We start from the raw sequence: 19385 nt of genomic DNA, 5'->3' as shown, positions 1-19385 counted from the left end.
CCTGGGGCCGAGGTACCCAAGGTGGCCAAGCAGCCAGCCTCGGTGCGGCCGACAGGAGTGACGTTCTGTGGGACGCTAAGATGATGACCCCTGGCCAAGGGCACGACAGACAGACAGCGTGTGTACGTGGCCCAAGGCCGGGATGGGAAGGCACGCTGCAGGTTCTGCCAAGTAGAATAGAGATCCTGGTGGTCCCTGCAGATTGGCAGAGAGCACAAGCTAGGACTGGATCAACAACCAGCCACCTGCCAAGAGTGTGTGTTCTCCTCTGGTAAGGATGCCTTATCAGGAACAGCAGCTGCAGCGGGGGTCTCACCACCTCTCCAGTAGACCTTCTTCCCTAAGACCTGCCTGCCTCTTCAGTGAGTCAGTGGAGGCACACTAGAATGCACCCTGCCTTTTTGGATTATGCCCTGGCAGGAAAAGAACACTCCAGAGACTTCCCCCGGCCCCTCCTACCATGACAGCCCTTGCTCCACAGATCGTGGCCATCCTGCCAGTGGTTAAGTCCACTTATTTCAATGACACAGACACTGCGGAGGTAACCAGAGAGAGCCCTGGGCACCCATCCAGACAAATGTCACCTTATCACCCGATCACCACAGGCCTCACTCTGCCCACAGACCAGTGGCATCCTGGGCCCCTGGGAACCTGTAGCAATGCACCTGAGCTCCCCACCCCCGCAGCAAAGAGCCTGGCCTCCTCCTCCTCCCGGCAGGCACCCCTGGGCATGTGGAGGACACTGCGGGCAGAGGCAGGTCACAGGCACTCCTCCAGAGCCACAGCCTCCGTTCCAGCAAGGACCCAAGTCTGGGAACTGGGCTTCATCTGAAAGTGGGTGCCCGGCCATGCTTTCACCGTGGTGACGGAGCTGGCTTTCAATGGACCCTGTTAGCACTCGTCAAGGAAATGTCCTGAGAGGTTTAGTTGCCACAGGGCCTTGGCGCCAAGCAGGTCTAGAAGGCAAAGCTTCTGTTCCAGAGGCTTATGCCCCTAGGAAGCAACCCCTAGTGCCCTCACTAAGAACACGTCTTTCTTGTGAGCTTGGGACCGACTTCTGATGCCATGAAACAGCTGAGGCCCAAGCTGAGGCCCAGGATCCCGCCCAGGCCCCTGGCGGGACTCACCCACTCTGCCCACTGCACGTCCCGTTCAAGAGTCCACACGGCATCTGGTCCCAGCTCTCGACAGGACACTGAAGTCTTATTTCCAGAAATGATGCATCCTCAAATGTTTGTTCCAAAAAATACTTTATTCGTTAAACAATATATCCATCATCTATAACATGATCCAAAAATACAGATATACATCTTTACATTATTTAATAAAAAGATTTACAATATTTCTTTCTTTTACAAAGAGAACATCAATAATAATTCCTTGAAAACACAATGTAACATTCAGGTTAAAGCTGCATCATCTTTTTGGATGAGATGTGGTAAGATGAACACCACAAATACATACTAGCGGGGAGGAAACTTCACAGAACTCTCTCCTGAATGAGAACGCTTTTCTTAGACTTCCCGTTTTAAAATTCCTCTCGGCACAGGTAATGAAAACCAACCACACTGTTCACAAAACACTGAGGAAAGCCTGAAACCCCACGTGTCCCAGCCCTGCACAGGGCACACCCTGGCTGTGACCACACAGGAAGCTGCTCTTTGGACAGTGTTATTGCTTGAAGCAGTCCTCGCCGAGGGCTGCCAGTGACGGGTCAGGAGGCAGGGCTGACATGCGGCTGGCCAGCGTCCCGCGCGCCCCCGCAACTGCCCGGGGGCCACGTCCAGTCGTCTGCCGCCTCAGGGCAGACGGGAGGCTGCCTGGCTCAGGTAGCCCTGCCAGCACCAGGATCGCGTCCGCCTGCTCAGGGGCCCGGCCCGCGGCAGGGATGGTCACACAGGCCTCATGTGCCAGCCGTGAGCCCCTTGAGCTCCACCACAGAGGCGGGAGCCCAGCTTAATACCTGCTCCCACCAGTGCAGCGCATGCTCTCCTGCAGGCAAACAAAAGGATGTTTCAACCATTGCTGACAGATGTGAGCAGCACTGGAAACGGACGACGCTGCTTCTCTGCACAAGAAGCCTCTTCCCTCACAAGCAGACCCCGAGGAGGACCCTGGGGGCCCGCAGCCTCGCTGGCTCAGGAGTGCTGTGGCAGTGGCCAGCCTGCCCCTGGCGCCAGCCCCTGAGACCAGCGAGCGTCCCGACGGGGGCAAGGGGCGAGCAGTGTGGACTCCCGCCAACCCCGCAGGCTGGGATGCTCCTGACCACACAGCCTCCCCAGCGTCTTCCGCCTGGCAGCGGCATGGTCAGGAGGCATTAGGCCAGGGCCCAAAAACGTTCTGGGGACTCTCTCTGTTCTGCTCATGTTTTCCATCTTCTCCAAAGCTACATGCGTGTTATTTCGGTGATGTTACTGTAACCAGCAAAATAAACGCTGGAAACATTAGCATAGAAACTTTCCCAAAAAGGTCCGCAGATGGCATGTTACACGCTGACAAGCAGGGTGACACCATCCAACTTTAAACGAAAGCTTCTGACAGGGAAGTCAGTCACCTTCCTGAGGAACAGCCAGGGCGGTGGGCACCCCGCTGAGGCTTAGGACCGCCGTCCACCTGCGTCCACAAATCCCCCTCCCGTGGGAACAGTGATGTGAATGGGTCGAAGATGAAATGAGCTTCTGAAAAATCACCACAAACATACTGTACTTACCTATCTTATCCACAAAAACTGGTAAAGGACTGAAAAAAAAAAAAACCTTTTCCACAATTTACTCCCCATAATCTTTAAACATCCGTGCTAACTAAAACCTAAGTTACTAAACACCAACTCCCCCGGGTTTCCCAAGGCAGAGGCTGCGGGTGCCAGCGGGCCCCTTCCTCAGGAGCGCTGCGTGGCCGGGACGAGCCCGGGGCCGAGGGGCAGCAGCAGCCACACCCCACGCCCGCCCGCGGGAGCCCCGAGGGCCATGCGCTGCACAGACCGCCCGCAGTCTTCGCGGAGCAAGTCCTGGCTGCCAGCTCCCTCTGGAGAGGACAGGGTCAGACGCAAGGTGCTCGGATGCGGACCCAGGGCGGGCCCCCGTCGCCTGTAGGACAGTAGGGGCCCCACAGGCGGCAGCCCCACAGGACGCAGTCTCTGCTCTCAGGAGCGCACAGGACGGGTGGCCATCAGGGGACCCATTGACAGATGGCTCCCTGTCGATGGCCCTCCTCACAGACAGGACGCGGTCCGTCCACACTGGGAAGCTGGGCCTCCAGTATGTGTTGCGGACTCCGCGCCTGAGGCAGAGCCACCGTGCCCGCCACCTTCCAAACACGCCTGGACGGCCTCAGGGGAGAGTCCGCCTGCAGAAGCCACGCGGGGGGTCCACGCCTGGACCACCCCCACCATGACCACCAAGGCGGGTCCAAGGCCGCGTGCTGATGGCGGAGGAAAGACACGCGGGTTTCCTGGCTTCACGCAAAACTGCTCCTGTGGCACGAGAAGCTCACAAATCACATCACATAATTGTCACCCCTCAGTCTGAGCGGCTGACCTGCTGGGCAAGTCAACAGGTCTCAGGTCAGCTCCCGGCAGCCTGGGCTCACTTCATGTTCACACAGACCACTATCTTCATGCTACCACAATAACTCATCTTCACAGTACAGAGTCAGAATTTCCGGAGAAACGGACCGCCGGCCCTTCCACTGGGCTGTCTTATCCGAACCGGTCACGGCACCGACAAGCCCGTTTGCTAATGGAGAGTCGCTTACTCCGGAAAGAAAACCCCTCATGGAGGGAACAGGCAGTCCGAAGGTGAAGGCAGTGCACAGTGAGGCGGAGGCCCCGCCCGGGCAGGGCTGGCCCTTCTGGGCACGTCTCAGGATCCACAGGCCCCCACTCCTGGCAAGGCTCAGAGGTGCCCGCGGCGGCACCAGGGCCTCGGCGAGCCGCCCCAGGAAGCCAGCCGGACGCCGGGGCTCACGGCTCCAGAAGCAACGCGACGGCAGTGCACCAGCCACGCACCCCACGGAGTCCTGGGGCCACCGGAGGTGACCGCCATGCTCAGGGCCAGGGGTCTGTACGAAAGTCACAAGAATGGAGTCACTGTGGCAGGTCCCCTAAGACTGCTCATCTGTGCAACAGGGCTCAGGTGGCTTCTCGTCTGTTCAAGGAAACATCCAGAATGACAACTGGCCGTTGAGCTATTAAATATCGTTGGAAACAAGATAGTTTTAAAATTAATGTAAAATATTGCAACATGAATGAGGGAATATATTAACTTGCTCTTCTGGTCCAGTGTCCGCCCCAGCCTTACTTCTTCTTCCTCCTCTCCTGAACACACCGTGGACAGAACCTGCAACGAGAAAAGGCGCCCTCAGGGGCCCCCGAACGCAGGAGGCCAGGCCCCACCTCCTGGTCTCCCGGGACAGCAGGATGCTGCTGCCACGGCACCGGCACAGAGACCTGGATGCAGACTGCGCAGCCCTGCCGCCGGGGACGGTCTGCGCGACGTCCGTGCTGAGGCTGGGGAGACCCGAGTCAGCGAGCGCAGCGGCGTGCACACACAAGCACTCCTGTCGCCCAAGCTGGTCGGTGCTCCCTGTGCGAGGACAGGGCCCCTGGGACCACACGGCGCGGGGGGGGGGGGGGGCGAGCACTTGAGGGAGCACGCTGGAGGTGCCGGGCAGCCTGAGCAGGCAGGCGCAGACCCCCACCCTGCCCCGGGGGTTTCAGCGGCCCCATGACCCTGGGCACGCAGCTTCCCGAGGCCCGTCCTGAGGAACGGCTGGTGCTCTACGACGTGGCCACCCAACCCCCGGCTCCCAGCGCCTGGTCCAGGGCCTGAGTGCAGCCCGCCGGGCCCCAGGGTGGGGGGCCAGGAACCTTGCTGCACCGAGGGTCGCGGGCTCAGGATGCAGAGCAGGTGGGAAGCAGCCTGCACTCTGCAGCTCCGAAGGGAGGCAGGGAGGCCGGGGGGTCAGGCAGCGGGTGAGTGGGCCCCGCCCCACCTTGCCCCGCCTCGCCCCGCCCTGCATCTGTGCAGCCTGCCCTGCTCCCAGCACGTGGTGGGCGCGCCCTCCCCTACACAGAAGGGAACAATCTTCTAGCGCCTACCAGAAAAGTCCCGCAAACAACTCAAACCCACCAAGTCCAAAATCAAACCCAAGTTGCCTTCCCTGCCTCCCAGCCCCAGGGCCAGCCCACACGTCCCTTCTTCCCAGGGGGCTCAGCCCAGGACCCCGCCCTAACCCACGCTGAGCCTGCTCCGGGCCACCAGGTTCCACTGGCACTGCCTGCCAGGGCCCGGCTGGGTGGAGACCACATGTGGCTCCAGGACATGCCTGTGCCCCCTGCCCAGCCGTCCACTGCAGGCAGACAATGCGGACAGTCCCTCGGGCTGCTCACATTCCCTGTGTCCACACACGGTGTCACCAGAGGGAACCAGGTGTACGTGGGAACACGGAGGGCAGTGTCCCCAGGCCTTCACTCGGCACAGTCACCAGGACCAGGCTCTCACTCACAGCAAAGCTGCGGGCACACCTGAACACGGCCGGAAGCAGAGAGCACGGCCGCCCACACTTCCTCCAGGACAGAGGCGCCCAGCCCAAGCCTGCCCCCAGCTTCCATCTGAGCTTCCCCGAGGACAGTCCTTCATGCCTTGTCTAGACCCACAGCCACCTCTGCCTCCCTCGAGAGCCAGAGTAGCTGCTGTCGGGGGGGGCCACCCTTGCACACGGCAGAGGTCGGGGTGCCGGCTCTTTACAGTCGAAAGTCACACGTAACTTACAGCCAGCTGTCCCCACCCACGGCTCCTCACACCCGGGTTCCGCATCCGTGGGTTCAGCCGACCAGGGAGCCCGAGGTACTGCAGTGTTTACCACTGAGAAACAGCCACGTGTAAGTGGTTCAAACCCGCGTGACTCGAGGTCGCTGTCACGCAGGGGTGATGACAGCCACTACCCTGGGTGAGGCGGGCAGCTGTCCGTCTGCAGCTCAGCCCCGAGCACCAGGACTGCCGCCGCAGGCAGGCCCCCGCCCAGCCCACGAGCAAGGCCGGCGCCATACTGACCATTTTCCTTTGGGCTTCGTGGTCAGGTCCACACAGGCAAAGTGAAACCACTCGATGGGGCACTGCAAGCAGAGGGAGGAGACCATTAGTGCCGCCCGCCTGCCCGCCCGCCCCGCGGCCCACACTCTCGTCCAGAGGAGGCGGTCAGTGCTGCCCGCCCGCCGCCCAGCCCGCATTCACGTCCAGAGGAGAAGGCGGTCAGTGCTGCCCGCCCGCCGCCCAGCCCGCCCTGCAGCCCACACTCTCGTCCAGAGGAGGCGGTCAGTGCTGCCCGCCTGCCGCCCAGCCCGCCCCGCGGCCCACACTCTCGTCCAGAGGAGGCGGTCAGTGCCGCCCGCCCAGCCCAGCCCGCCCCGCGGCCCACACTCACGTCCAGAGGAGGCGGTCAGTGCCGCCCGCCCGTCGCCCAGCCCGCCCCACAGCCCACACTCACGTCCGGGTTGTCGCAGCCAATCATCTCCCCATAGGACACCTGGTGGCACAGGCAGTATGTGGGCTCGTTCGGGTCCACGGGCATGTCCAGCACGTCAGAGGGGTGCACGGACAGGATGGTGTCGGTGAACTCGGACCTGCGGGGACAACAGGCAGGGGAGTTGGGGTCAAGCTGCCCCCAATGACGCTGGGCAAGGATGCAGCACAAAGGCGCAGGCCGACGCGGGGCAGGCGGTCACCACGTGTCCAGACAGTCCCCCACCCGAGTGGACCTGCCCCAGCACCTCCCCGACCCAGAGCAGACGGCACCACCAGCAGTGGGCGCCCGGCGACACCCGAGAGCACCCCCGAGCCCGCCCAGACGCCCAGTGTCTGAGCAGCCCGCCCCGCAGCTCCGCCCTCCGCCCAACTCCACTGGCACCTTCAGCCCAGAACCGCAGGCGTCCCTGGCCCCCAGCCTCCCCCGGGCTCCGACTCTCAGGAACCAAGCACCACAGCCGCCCTCTGTGCGCGGGGCCACTTCACCTGCCTGCCCCAGGAAGCAGCCCAGTCAGCCCAGGGCTACCCGCACCACGCGCAGGCCCCCACAGCACCCAGACCACCCCCGAGACCACTGCCCACGGCGCCACAGCTGCGGGGAGGGAGTGGCTCGGGGGGAATCAATTCGTGTGGGTTTCAGTCTTCTAAAAACAATCCCATGAGCTCAGGTGAGTGAAAACAGTACCTTCCCACCAGTACAGAAGGAAAACCCTCCCTCCTGTATCCCCCAGATAAAAACTACACGCATGTTCAGATATTCATCTGCTAAAGGAACAGCGCGTCACACAAGGAACGCAGCAAAGGGAAAAGTAAGAGGCAGCAACCAACCGAGCTACGTGAACACACCGACAGGGTGAACGGAAGGGATCCGGGTCCCCGAGGGACTGACTGCTCGCCCCTTCCTCAGGCAGCTGCCGAGACGCACCCCGCACCCAGGTCAGCTGCACCCCGGTCCCCCGACACGGTGGCCCGCACCCGCGGGGCCGCTCCGAGGCCCTCCTCCATGAGGACTCTGTCTCCGTCTCTGAGGAAGGCCTTCCTTCTTGTAAACGTCACGGAGACGTAACTCTGACCCAGCGCTTTCAAACTGCCTCGAGCACGGCCTCAGGCAGGCCTGCCGGCCAGGGGGCTCTCTCCCCGCCCGCGGGGTCACGTGCTCGGTCAGGCGGCCGCGGGGAGGACACGGTTCAGGCAGGCCGCCTGCCCAGCCTCCTCACTGACGGCCCCAGCTCACCAGCTATGATACAGACAGTGGCCGAGGGAACGCTGCAGCCCCTCAGAGGGGGCTGGGACCGCAGGGGTCACCCGGGCTCTGTGCGGTCAGGCACACGCGCCCCAGGGAGGCATCCCTGCACTTGGAAGCAGGGGCCTCGTCCCTCCAAGGGGACTCGCGGACGAAGGGACACGAGAGGATGCCTGCCCGACCCCAGGTCCTGAGCAGGAAGGAGCAGGAAGCCCTGCCGCCACGGGAGAAAGCAAGCCCGTACACCGCTGCATCATGGGTACAGATACAGGAGGGCTGTGGAGGGCCGGGGCCGCTGCCCACGGGACTGCTCCAACACCGCGGGACCCACACACAGCCATACCCACAGTCCATCTACTGAACCCCGCCACACAGAGGCTGCAGGGCCCAGCCCCTGGACTCCAACCAGCCAGCCTCTCCCAGGCCCCTGCGACCGACCAGGGGAACGGCAGCAGGGGAGCCTCGCCCGCAGGCGGCAGACGGGCGCTCTGGCTTCCCCGCCTCACCACCTTCCCACCAGCCCCACGCAGCTCTGGCCACCTGCACCACCAAGGGCGAGCGCTCTGGGAAGAGCAGGTGCTGCCCTCTCCACGACCTCCGTGCGCCCGCAAGGTCAGAGAAGGAGAAAACTGTGTGACCTAACGGAGCAAGAAAGCAGGAGTGGTCACCAGGAGGGCTTTTCTGCTGGGTCAGTGGTAAAGAAGCCGCCTGCCAATGCAGCAGACACAGGTTTGATCCCTGGTCAGCAAGTTCTTGCCTGGGAAATCCCATGGACAGAAGAGCCTGGCGGGCAGAGTCCATGGGGTTGCAGAGAGTCAGACACGACTTAGGGACTAAACCATCACCACCAACCAGGAGGAGCCTGTGCACAGACCAGCAGAAGCACAGAAGACCAGGTGTTTAGATGAAAGAAGAGCTTTAAATACATGTTATGAAGGAAGCGTAACTAAGACATTCATGCATGGAGACTTTTCAAAACAAAAATCTGTAAAAAAAGAAGTCAAACAGATGTTCCATAACAAAAATCACAATATATGAAATTAACCGCTGACCCTCGAACAACATGGGTTTCAACTCTGTGATTTCACCTACACGTAGAATTTTTTCAGTAAATACTGCTACACTATTATGTGACCCTTGGATGTGGAACCTCGGATTCACAGGGCTATCAGGTCAGAACACCTGCACAGGTGAGGCAGGAGCCATGGCACATCTGCACAGGTGAGGGGGACGAGCCTCAGCACACCTGACAGGTGAGGAAGGAGCCACAGCACACGTGCACAGGTGGGGGGAGGGGCCACTGCACAGGTGAGGGGGAGGAGCCTCAGCACACCTGACAGGTGAGGGGGGCCACGGCACATCTGACAGGTGAGGGAGGAGCCTTGGCACACCTGACAGGTGAGGGGGGGAGGGGCCTCGGCACACCTGACAGGGGAGGGGGAGGGGCCTCGGCACACCTGATGGGAGGGGGAGGGGCCTCAGCACACCTGACAGGGGAGGGGGAGGGGCCTCGGCACACCTGCACAGGTGAGGGGGGGGGGCCTCGGCACACCTAACAGGTGAGCACGTCTGCAGCCTCAGCAGTGACTGGTGTTGCCCTCCTGAGCAAACACCAATGTTGTTCTCTGGGGAAAAAGATAAAAAGCACCTCTCACCCTCCTTTATGCTTCTTCTTCTTTGGGGTGTCGTCTTCTGAGGTCCTCCTGCCGCGACCCCTGGAGCCCCTCTTTTCTTTCTGACCTCGACCTTCTGAAACAAGACAGACCCCAACTTTGTTCACAGAATCCCTGAGGCAGGACAAGGTTTAACCAAATATGGTATTTACCGTAATATTCCTAATACACTTATTGGACAAAATTTTTCAAAACTCCATGGTTAGCAAGAAAATGAAGAAAAATTAATAGACTTGCTTTTTAGCCCCCGTCCTCCAGAGCTCTCGAAGTCGCTGCCCTCCAGCTTGTCCTTTAGGTCCGCCTCAAAGCGAGCCAGGTCTGCATCCAGCCTCCGGATGTGCTTGTCCACCTGCACGGAAGGACGCTCACACAATCCGTGTGGTTCTCGGGGCAAAACGCCCTGGGAATCACAGATGCTCCCAGTGTCAGCCAGAAAGTGCTGTCTGGCCCTTAACTGAGTCCTGAATTAGCAAAGCTCTGCTAGAACAAGGCCCACTATTTCCTACTTCATGCAAAGGTCTTTTTTCCCCACATATGAGCGATCAACAGAATAAAGCCGACTGGGGAGAAAACCGTGAAGGGACGAGAAGCAGCTCTGAGACATGGAGTCAGGGCTGAGGACACTAGATACCAAACTGTAACGTAAAACGTGAAGAGCGCACAGGTCCTTAAGAAGAGACTGACTTAACTTTTAGGTTCCGGATGAAGCTGGAAGGAAGGAGAAAGAGGTGGCAACATCACCCGTGACCACACAGGACAACACGGGAGGGCACGCTCCTGCTGAGCAGCTGCAGGGACATCACGAGAAAAGTACCTGCCGGCAGTGACAACCTCCCAACGGCCCCTGTGGCAGCGTCCCAAGCAGGAGCCACACAGCCCCGTCTGGGAGTGAACCAGAGCCCTCAGCTTCGTTACACATCAGAGAGAAAACAGGACTGTCGTAAGGATGCTGATCACACCTAGCTCTCGGGAAGACGGGCTGCTTACTCAAAGGACTTAGTGCTTTAGATCAAAATCCCAAACATAAGCATGAAACTCTGCTTCAAGATGCTTCTTTCTCAAACACAACCAAATGCAGGCTCTAAGAAACCACTATTGTCTTCCTGGGGGAGGTGAGGATGGGGCACCTCACGACACAACCCCACGTGCGCCACTTCGTGAGCCTCAAGTGAGGCTGACCTGAGAGGGAGGTGGACAGAACAGGCTCACCTAAAGCTGATAAAAACAAGCATCAGAATAGACATATATATACATGTAACAGAACAAGCTGAAAAGGCAGAGAACACTAGACCGCACTAATACTCCCAGGAGGAGGAGCCCTCCACTGCGCACCTTTCCTAGCCGCATCGCTCTGTCCCAGCCTGACCTCTGCCTGACCTGCCGTTTCTGAGCAGCTTTCCCTGCGCATGGGGGGAGCAGCCCCCCAACTCACCATCTCGTAGGTCTGCATGGCCAGCTGCACCTTGTCGTCACTGTACTCCTTGCACTTGTTGTAGGCGCTCTGGATCTTCTGCAGGTGCTCCACGCGCTGGTCTGAGGAAAGCGTCTTCACGGTGGAGATGTACTCCGCGGCCAGGATGTCAATCTCAGCTTTCTTATCTGAGAGAGAAATGGCTGAAGAGCTACTTCCCGTGTGTGATCCAGGACAAGCTCACCAGACCGGCAACCAACAAAGCCTGATGATGCCAAGTTCCAGCAAAGAAGTGGTTGGCTCAAACTGGACACCCATGGTGGCAGGGGCAACAGCCTTCCCAGACACTGTGGATCAGGGCCACAAGCAGACACCCCAACCAGGGCAGTGTGCCCAGCACAACCCAGTGTATGATGCTGCCCAGCAAGGGCTCACTGTGCCTCCCTGGGCTCTCAAGAGTCCCTGTTTGAATAAATGATGTGCTCACCTCACCTATGACCGGCATGCGACACTTAGGGACATACCCTAAAGATTCAGAGGCCAGGATACACAGGGGAAAACATTCATAACTACAGATAACAGGAAACAACTCAAACGTCCAATCGAGGATAAAATAGATAAATAAGCTGCGGTCCATTCACAGAACAGAATGCTACCCAGCAGTAAAAAGACAGAACACTGGTCAATCCCACTGGCCAAGAAAAGCACGGTGCAAAGGAGAACACACATGTGTGACGGTTCCACCGTCGTTACGGGCGGGAACAGAGGCAGCTGCCAGCGCTTCACTTCAGAAAGACGAAAAGACTGTCCTTGCAGGTGATCACACAGGGTGCAGTCCTCGGGGGAAGGGTCCTGCTCAGGAGTCTCACAGGCCCTGGGCCCCGGGACTGTACTTCTCCATCTGGGAAAAGGGTCTCTAGGTGCTATTTGCTAAGCAATGCATAAATGTTTAAACCACTTCAGTATTCTTGCCGTGAGAACCCCATGAACAGTATGAAAAGGCAAAAAGATAGGACACTGAAAGATGAACTCCCCAGGTTGGTAGGTGCCCAATATGCTACTGGAGATCAGTGGAGAAATAACTCTAGAAAGAATGAAGAGACAGAGCCAAAGCAAAAATAACACCCAGTTGTGGATGTGACTGGTGATGGAAGCAAGGTCCAATGCTGTAAACAGCAATATTGCATAGCAACCTGGAATGTTAGGTCCATGAATCAAGGCAAATTGGAAGTGGTCAAACAGGAGATGGCAAGAGTGAACATCAACATTCTAGCAATCAGTGAACTAAGATGGACTGGAATGGGTGAATTAACTCAGATGACCATTATATCTAGTACTGTGGACAAGAAGCTCTTAGAAGAAATGGAGTAGCCATCATAGTCAACGAAAGAGTCCAAAATGCAGTACTTGGATGCAATCTCAAAAACGACAGAATGACCTCTGTTCGTTTCCAAGGCAAACCATTCAATATCACAGTAATCCCAGTCTGTGCCCCAACCACTAACGCTGAAGAAGCTGGAGCTGAATGATTCTATGAAGACCTACAAGACCTTCTAGAACTAACACCCAAAAAAGATGTCCTTTTCATTATAGGGGACTGGAATGCAAAAGTAGGAGGTCAAGAATCACCTGGAGTAACAGGCAAATTTGGCCTTGGAGTACAGAATGAAGCAGGGCAAAGGCTCATAGAGTTTTGCCAAGAAACGCACTGGTCATAGCACACATTCTCTTCCAACAACACAAGAGAAGACTACACATGAACATCACCAGATGGTCAACAGCGAAATCAGACTGATTATATTCTTTGCAGCCAAAGATGGAGAAGCTCTATACAGTCAGCAAAAACAAGACCGGGAGCTGACTGTGGCACAGATCATGAACTCCTTATTGCCAAATTCAGACTTAAACTGAAGAAAGTAGGGAAAACCACTAGACCATTCAGGTATGACCTAAATCAAATCCCTTACAATTATACAGTGGAAGTGAGAAATAGATTCAAGGGATCAGATCTGATAGAGTGCCTGATGAACTATGGACGGAGGTTCATGACAGTGTAAAAGAGACAGGGATCAAGACCATCCACGGGAAAAAAAATGCAAAAAAGCATAATGGCTGTCTGAGGAGGCCTTACAAATAGCTGTGAAAAGAAGAGAAGTGAAAAACAAAGGAGAAAAGGAAAGATATACCCACTTGAATGCAGAGATATAGCAAGGAGAGATAAGAAAGCCTTCCTCAGCGATCAATGCAAAGAAATAGAGGAAAACAACAGAATGGGAAAGACTAGAGATCTCTTCAAGAAAACGAGAAATACCAAGGGAACATTTCATGCAAAGATGGGCTCAATAAAGGACAGAAATGGTATGGACCTAACAGAAGCAGAAGATATTAAGAACAAGTGGCAAAAATACACAGAAAAACTGTACAAAAAAGATCTTCAAGACCCAGATAATCACGATGGTGTGATCACTCACCTAGAGCCAGACATCCTGGAATGTGAAGTCAAGTGGGCCTTAGAAAGCATCACTACAAACAAAGCTAGTGGAGATGATGGAATTCCATTGAGCTATTTCAAATCCTAAAAGATGATGCTGTGAAAGTGCTGTACTCAATACGCCAGCAAATTTGGAAAACTCAGCAGTGGCCATGGGACTGGAAAAGGTCAGTTTTCATTCCAATCCCAAAAAAGGCAATGCCAAAGAATGCTCAAACTACCGCACAATTGCACTCATCTCACATGCCAGTAAAGTAATGCTCAAAATTCTCCAAGCCAGGCTTCAACAATACGTGAACCACGAACTTCCAGATGTTCAAGTTGGGTTTAGAGAAGGCAGAGGAACAAGAGATCAACTTGCCAACATCCGCCAGATCATTGAAAAAGCAAGAGAGTTCCAGAAAAACATCTATTTCTGCTTTACTGACTATGTCAAAGCCTTTGACTGTGTGGATCACAACAAACTGTGGAAAATTCTAAAAGAGATGGGAATACCAGATCACCTGACCTGCCTCTTGAGAAACCTGTATGCAGGTCAGGAAGCAACAGTTAGAACTGGACATGGAACAACAGACTAGTTCCAAATAGGAAAATGAGTACGTCAAGGCTGTATATTGTCACCCTGCTTGTTTAACTTATATGCAGAGTACATCATGAGAAACGCTGGGCTGGATGAATCACAAGGTGGATCAAGACTGCCAGGAGAAATATAAATAACCTCTTATATGCAGATGAAACCACCCTTATGGCAGAAAGTGAAGAAGAACTAAAGAGCCTCTTGATAAAAGTGAAAGAGGAGAGTGAAAATGTTGGTTTAAAGCTCAACATTCAGAAAACTAAGATCATGGCATCTGGTCCCATCACTTCATGGCAAATAGATGGGGAAACAGTGGAATAAGTGGCAGACTTTATTTTTGGGGGCTCCAAAATCACTGTGGATGGTGACTGCAGCCATGAAATTAAAAGACACTTACTCCTTGGAAGGAAAGTTATGACTAACCTAGACAGCATTTTAAAAAGCAGAGACATTACTTTGCCAACAAATGTCCGTTTAGCCAAGGCTATGGTTTTTCCAGTAGTCATGTACGGATGTGAGAGTTGGAGTATAAAGAAAGCTGAGTGCCGAAGAATTGATGCTTCTGAACTGTGGTACTGGAGAAGGCTCTTTAGAGTCTCTTGGGCTGCAAGGAGATCCAACCAGTCCATCCTAAAGGAGACCAATCCTGGGTGTTCATTGGAAGGACTGATGTTGAAGCTGAAACTCCAATACTGTGGCCACCTGATGCAAAGAGCTGATTCACCTGAAAAGACCCTGATGCTGGGAAAGATTGAGGGCAGGAGGAGAAGGGGACGACAGAGGATGAGATGGTTGGATGGCATCACCGACTCAATGGGCATGAGTTTGGGAGGACTCCAAGAGTTGGTAATGGACAGGGAGGCCTGGCATGTTGCAGTTCATGGGGTCGCAAAGAGTCGGACACGACTGAGTGACTGAACTGAACTGAATGCCTATTTATGAACATATGTGCTGTATCTCACAATAAAAGAAGTCTCTGCATTCCTTAGTCAGAAAGCTGTACCTCAGTCAAAAAGCACAGCTATTTCAATCTCACAAAATATATGCCCAACACGATGTGTGAAAAAAGTGTCCACACCCAAGCACATTATCATCAAATGTAAAATCTCACAGATAAACAGAAAAGCTTAAAAGCTTCTAAATAGGAAAGTGGAAATAACGATCACATTTTCAAAGGATCAGGAATCCAAATGACCCTGATCTTCTCAGTAGCAATGCAGAAGCTGGGAGACAACGCAGCAACACTTGTCACATTCTGGGGGAAATGCCTGTCAATCTGGAATTCTATACCCAACCAACTATTCACTGCTGCATTTTCAGACATGCAACATTGTAACAAATTTACCCTCCTCTTTTTACTTTTCCCAGAAGCTCCCAGAGAAAAGGCTCCCCTGAAACAAAGGGGCAAATCAAGATGTGGCATGCTTAACAAGCTAGCAAACAGGGCTCCACAGGAAGAGCAGCAAAGGGAGAGGAAGGCCTGGGGCAAGGTGTGTGCAGCAGACCAGCAGCTGAGCTCCAGGGGTCTCCCTGGAGAGCACAGAGAGGACCGGCCGTAACCTGGCGCAGCGCACAAGGAAAACAAGGGAAACAACACCAACCAGAAAAGCAGTGAAGAACTCCAAGGAAATGGCAGTCCAAACAGGGCGCGTGAGCATAGCTCATGGTCAACTACCAACACAGCGGCCCTGACAGACACGGCATCAGTACAGTGTGAATTCTAGTCCACCGCGCCCAGGAGATGGCGGGAAGGAGCCGTGTGCACATGAGCTGGCTGGGCACAACCAGAGACATGAATGTTCACTTTCTGTAATAACTGAACAGCTAAAGTCTAAAACCAAAAGGAAATAAAGTAAGAAATGCAGCAAAAATGAGCTGCTTAGAAATAAGGAGTTAAATACCAAAAGATCCAAAAGCACTGTGTAAACTATATACACAGAGTCTGAAAAGAGAAAATCTTTTAAAGGAAAGAGAAGGTAACAAACACTTTAATTGCAAGGAGGGGATGAGGGTTATAAAGATGAAACGCAGGAGCACCAGAGACTGAGGTTGACTGCACAGACCCGGCACTCTCTCTGAGACACCACCCCACGCCTGCAGCCCCTCTGCCCCAGGTCCTGGGAAGCTCAGCACCACCCTCAGGGTCCTGCCTTGGGGAGCGGCTCTCCCCATCCTGGCTGCACTGAAAGGCCAGCACCCACCTTCCGTCCTCTGGTCCAGCTCTCGCATCAGCTGGAAGTTCCTCTGAAGCTCACAGGGAAGGTTCTCGATACCTGAAACACAGAAACGTGCTTCTCAACAGCAGGACAAAAACTCACCTTCCAAGCTTCACACCTCAGGGCTACAAGAGATAAGCCCACTCCAGCTTCCATTTGTTAGGGTTCGGAAACAAGAAGAACTGGGGTATCTTTTTCCAGGGACGTGCTCCAAACACTGAACAAACACACCCTGGTACAGGCTGATGTGCTTGAGCACTTGTCAGAAACTCAAGAAATTAGAGTCAAACAGAGGACAGAGGGCGTCCATGCGACCTTCCCACCCCAGACCCCAGGCCACTCCTCCCTTGCAGACACGCCGTCACAGCGAACAAGCCCAAACCCCAGGGTCCTTCTCCAACTTTACTCTGAACTTGTAAAGTTCAGGGGCATCGGGAAGTGCCAGCCGGGGCTGTGTGGGGGAACGTGATGCAGAGATGCTGCTACCCAACACAGGGGCACTGGCATGCAGGGCTACTGAGCACCTGAAATGGGGCCAGTACCACAGACGGACTGAGTTTCCCATTTTACGAGAGTTTATTTAAAATCAAACAGACCAGGCAGGACAGCACAGTGAGGACCCTGCACCACACTGCTCTGCTGTCCCCACTGCTAGGCTCCTGGTCCGGGCCGAGCCCGCCCCCTGCCTGCAGCCAGGACGGACCCCTCTCAGACAAAGTTGCTGCTTAAGCCCCAGGGCTCCCCGGCTCAGCAGAGAGCGAGCAGACCCCTCACAGTATCTCTGTGGGATCCCCCCCGGGGTTCCTACAGCAGCACTGCCCCTGCACTCTCAGACGTGCGAGGCTCCTTCATGACCTTTAAACTCCCGTGAATGTTTAAAAACTCCATCTGCCTCACCTGATAGTGTGTCCAGGAAAATTCCTGGTGCACAGCAGGTGCTTAGGGAGTTAGCAGGGGCTTCCGTCCATCCCCAAGCCTTCACACGGGTGCTCCGCAAAGGCCAGGAATCATATTCCTTGGACTCTCCTCGTGGGGCCCACCAGGAAGGCACCAGGAAAGAATAGGGCAAGCCACAGTGCCCACCTCAGGCACCTGGGTGCTCTCCCACCCAGGACCTGTGCTCAGGCTGGGCCAGGACTGGGTGATTCCCTGTGGATCCCCACAGTCTTCCCCAGAGCAGAGGTTCAATCCCTACTCTCAACAACCTCATGTGGGGGTCTGGGGGCTGTGAATATCCCCAGTACAGTACGATGCTCTAGAGCCATGGGGCCCAACCCCCACCAGCCCCACCCTCCCCAGGACTCCAACGCGGGATTGCGGCTCTCCAGCAAGCAACCTTAACAAGCTATGTGGCTTCTGCAGGCAACACCTGTTCTGTGAAATGTGGAGGAAAACAGCCACCCGCTCAGGAGTCATCCAGAGAGGACAACATGTGCATCGTCGGGACATCGGCCCACGACGATGACCCCTACCCTGAACACCCTAACCCAGGCCAGTAAGTAGCGCCCCCAGCCCGTGGGCCGGGACCGGTACCCTAAGTGACCCTCTGCGCCTGCATGCCTTGCAGATGCACGAACTGAGGCCTGGAAGTGAGGCACAAGCTCGGTCACAGCACAAGCAGGCACAGAACCCAGAACCCCGAGGCCCTGGGCCCCCCAAGCCCAACCAAGAGTCCCAGGCGATTGGGACTCAACCATCTTGGTGGGCCAGACCCGCTCCCAGGGCGGGAAGGGTGGGGCGGGGCTTGGAGGGGCGGGGCCTGGCCAGAGGGGGCGGGCCCGACAGGGACGGAGCCCAGCCGATAAGAGGCGGGGCCCCGCCCAGGAGGCCCGGTTCAAGGGCGGGGAGGGCGGGCCCTGCAGCTAAGGTGGGCGTGGTCGCCTGGAGGGCGGGGCCGGGCCGCACGGGCCCCGCCCCGCCGTGACGCACCTGGAATTGGCGCGGCCGTGCCGGCGGGGCCCCGCGCCGCCCGCCCCGCGCCCCTCCCTCGCCGCCCCGCCCGCCCCACGCGCCCCTGCCACCCCCGCCGCCGCCAGGCCGCCCCGCCGCCCCCGCGTGCCCCGTGGCCCGCGCGCGGAGCTCGGCGCTCGGGGAAGCGCGGCGGGGGCGGCGGGGCGCGGGCGGCGGGCCGGGGAGGCGCGCGAGGCGCTTACTGTCCAGGTAGTGCTCCAAATACATGGCGGTCGCCATCTTCGTCCGCGGCCGCGCTCCGGGTCTGCGCGGGCGGCGGCGCCGCGAGGGCCGGGGGCGGGGCCGGCTAGTCACTATTAATGAGCTCCGCGCGCTGATTGGGCGCCGGCCGGGCGGGGCCCCCGCCTCGGCTTCCGGCCGGGCAGCGCACCGCCTCACGCGGGGCCTGGGCGGGCTGGGCGGCCCCGGCGGGCGGGATGGGGGTTCGGCCGGGGGACCCGAGAGCGGGCCCAGCGCCTGGAGGGGCGACTTCCGGGGCCCGCTGGCTCAGAGTCTGCGATTCCCGGAGCCGCCGGGCGGGGGCCGGCGTTCAGTCGCCGAAGAGGCGGACTTGAAGGCGTGCGGCCTCTTGAGAGCCTTGCTCTAAACCCAAGGCGGACATGTAAAAGGGGAAATGCGTTCACTGTTTTGCCAGCTTTACCTGCATTATACAAACTCAGGTTGTATGGAGATGTACAGCTTCCCCACTCCCGGAGGCGCGGGCCTGCGATCGTCTTGCTCACCCTTCGATCCAAGTGATACCAGTGTCTGTGCAACCATCCCCACTCCATTTAATGCTTGGTGTGAAAATTCACACGCACGTTCCCGTGCACTGTTGCACACCACACCTATTTTATTGTTTCGAGTAGATACGTGTTCTTATTAATAGAGTTTATTTTTACAGCAGTTTTTGGCTCTGAGAAAAAATGACAAAATACAAGAGTTCTTATACACCCCTTCCACGCATACACACAGTTTTCCTTATGAACATTGTCCATGACTGGGGCACATGTATTACAATTGATGAAACAGTATTGGTACATTATTATTAAGGCTTCCCTGCTGGCTCTGGTAAAGAACCTGCCTGCCAATGCAGAAGACTCCGCTTCTATCCCTGGGTCAAGAAGATCCCCTGGAGAAGGAAATGGGAATCCACTCCAGTACTCTTGCCATGAGATGTCCCATGGACAGAGGAGCCTGGCGAGCTACACTCCATAGGGTCACAAAGGATTCGGACGCAACTTAGCTACTAAACAACAACAAGAAGAAGTCTATGGTTTACATTAGGATTCATTCTGTG

General features: G+C 56.4%; 1 protein-coding gene across 2 annotated transcripts; it reads right to left on the bottom strand.

Moving 5' to 3' along the window:
- Positions 1-1237: 1237 nt before the first annotated feature.
- On the bottom strand, positions 1238-18416 carry ING5 (inhibitor of growth family member 5). 2 transcript variants are annotated; one of them, XM_043462242.1, is made up of 8 exons: positions 18289-18416; positions 16121-16192; positions 10873-11054; positions 9678-9789; positions 9423-9516; positions 6487-6622; positions 6054-6115; positions 1238-4337 (listed from the first exon to the last, which is right to left on the bottom strand). In XM_043462242.1, the coding sequence occupies exons 1-8, from the start codon at positions 18323-18325 to the stop codon at positions 4295-4297; spliced, it is 738 nt and encodes a 245-aa protein (XP_043318177.1). In that variant the 5' UTR covers positions 18326-18416; the 3' UTR covers positions 1238-4294. The 2 variants fall into 2 exon arrangements, with proteins under 2 accessions (XP_043318177.1, XP_043318178.1); XM_043462243.1 differs by having other exon boundaries at positions 10873-11039.
- Positions 18417-19385: the final 969 nt, after the last annotated feature.

Source organism: Cervus canadensis, chromosome 2 (genome assembly GCF_019320065.1).
Source record: "Cervus canadensis isolate Bull #8, Minnesota chromosome 2, ASM1932006v1, whole genome shotgun sequence".
NCBI classification, from domain to species: domain Eukaryota; kingdom Metazoa; phylum Chordata; class Mammalia; order Artiodactyla; family Cervidae; genus Cervus; species Cervus canadensis.
The sequence above is the reverse complement of the archived record's forward strand: the minus strand, read 5'-3'. Positions and strand labels throughout refer to the sequence as shown.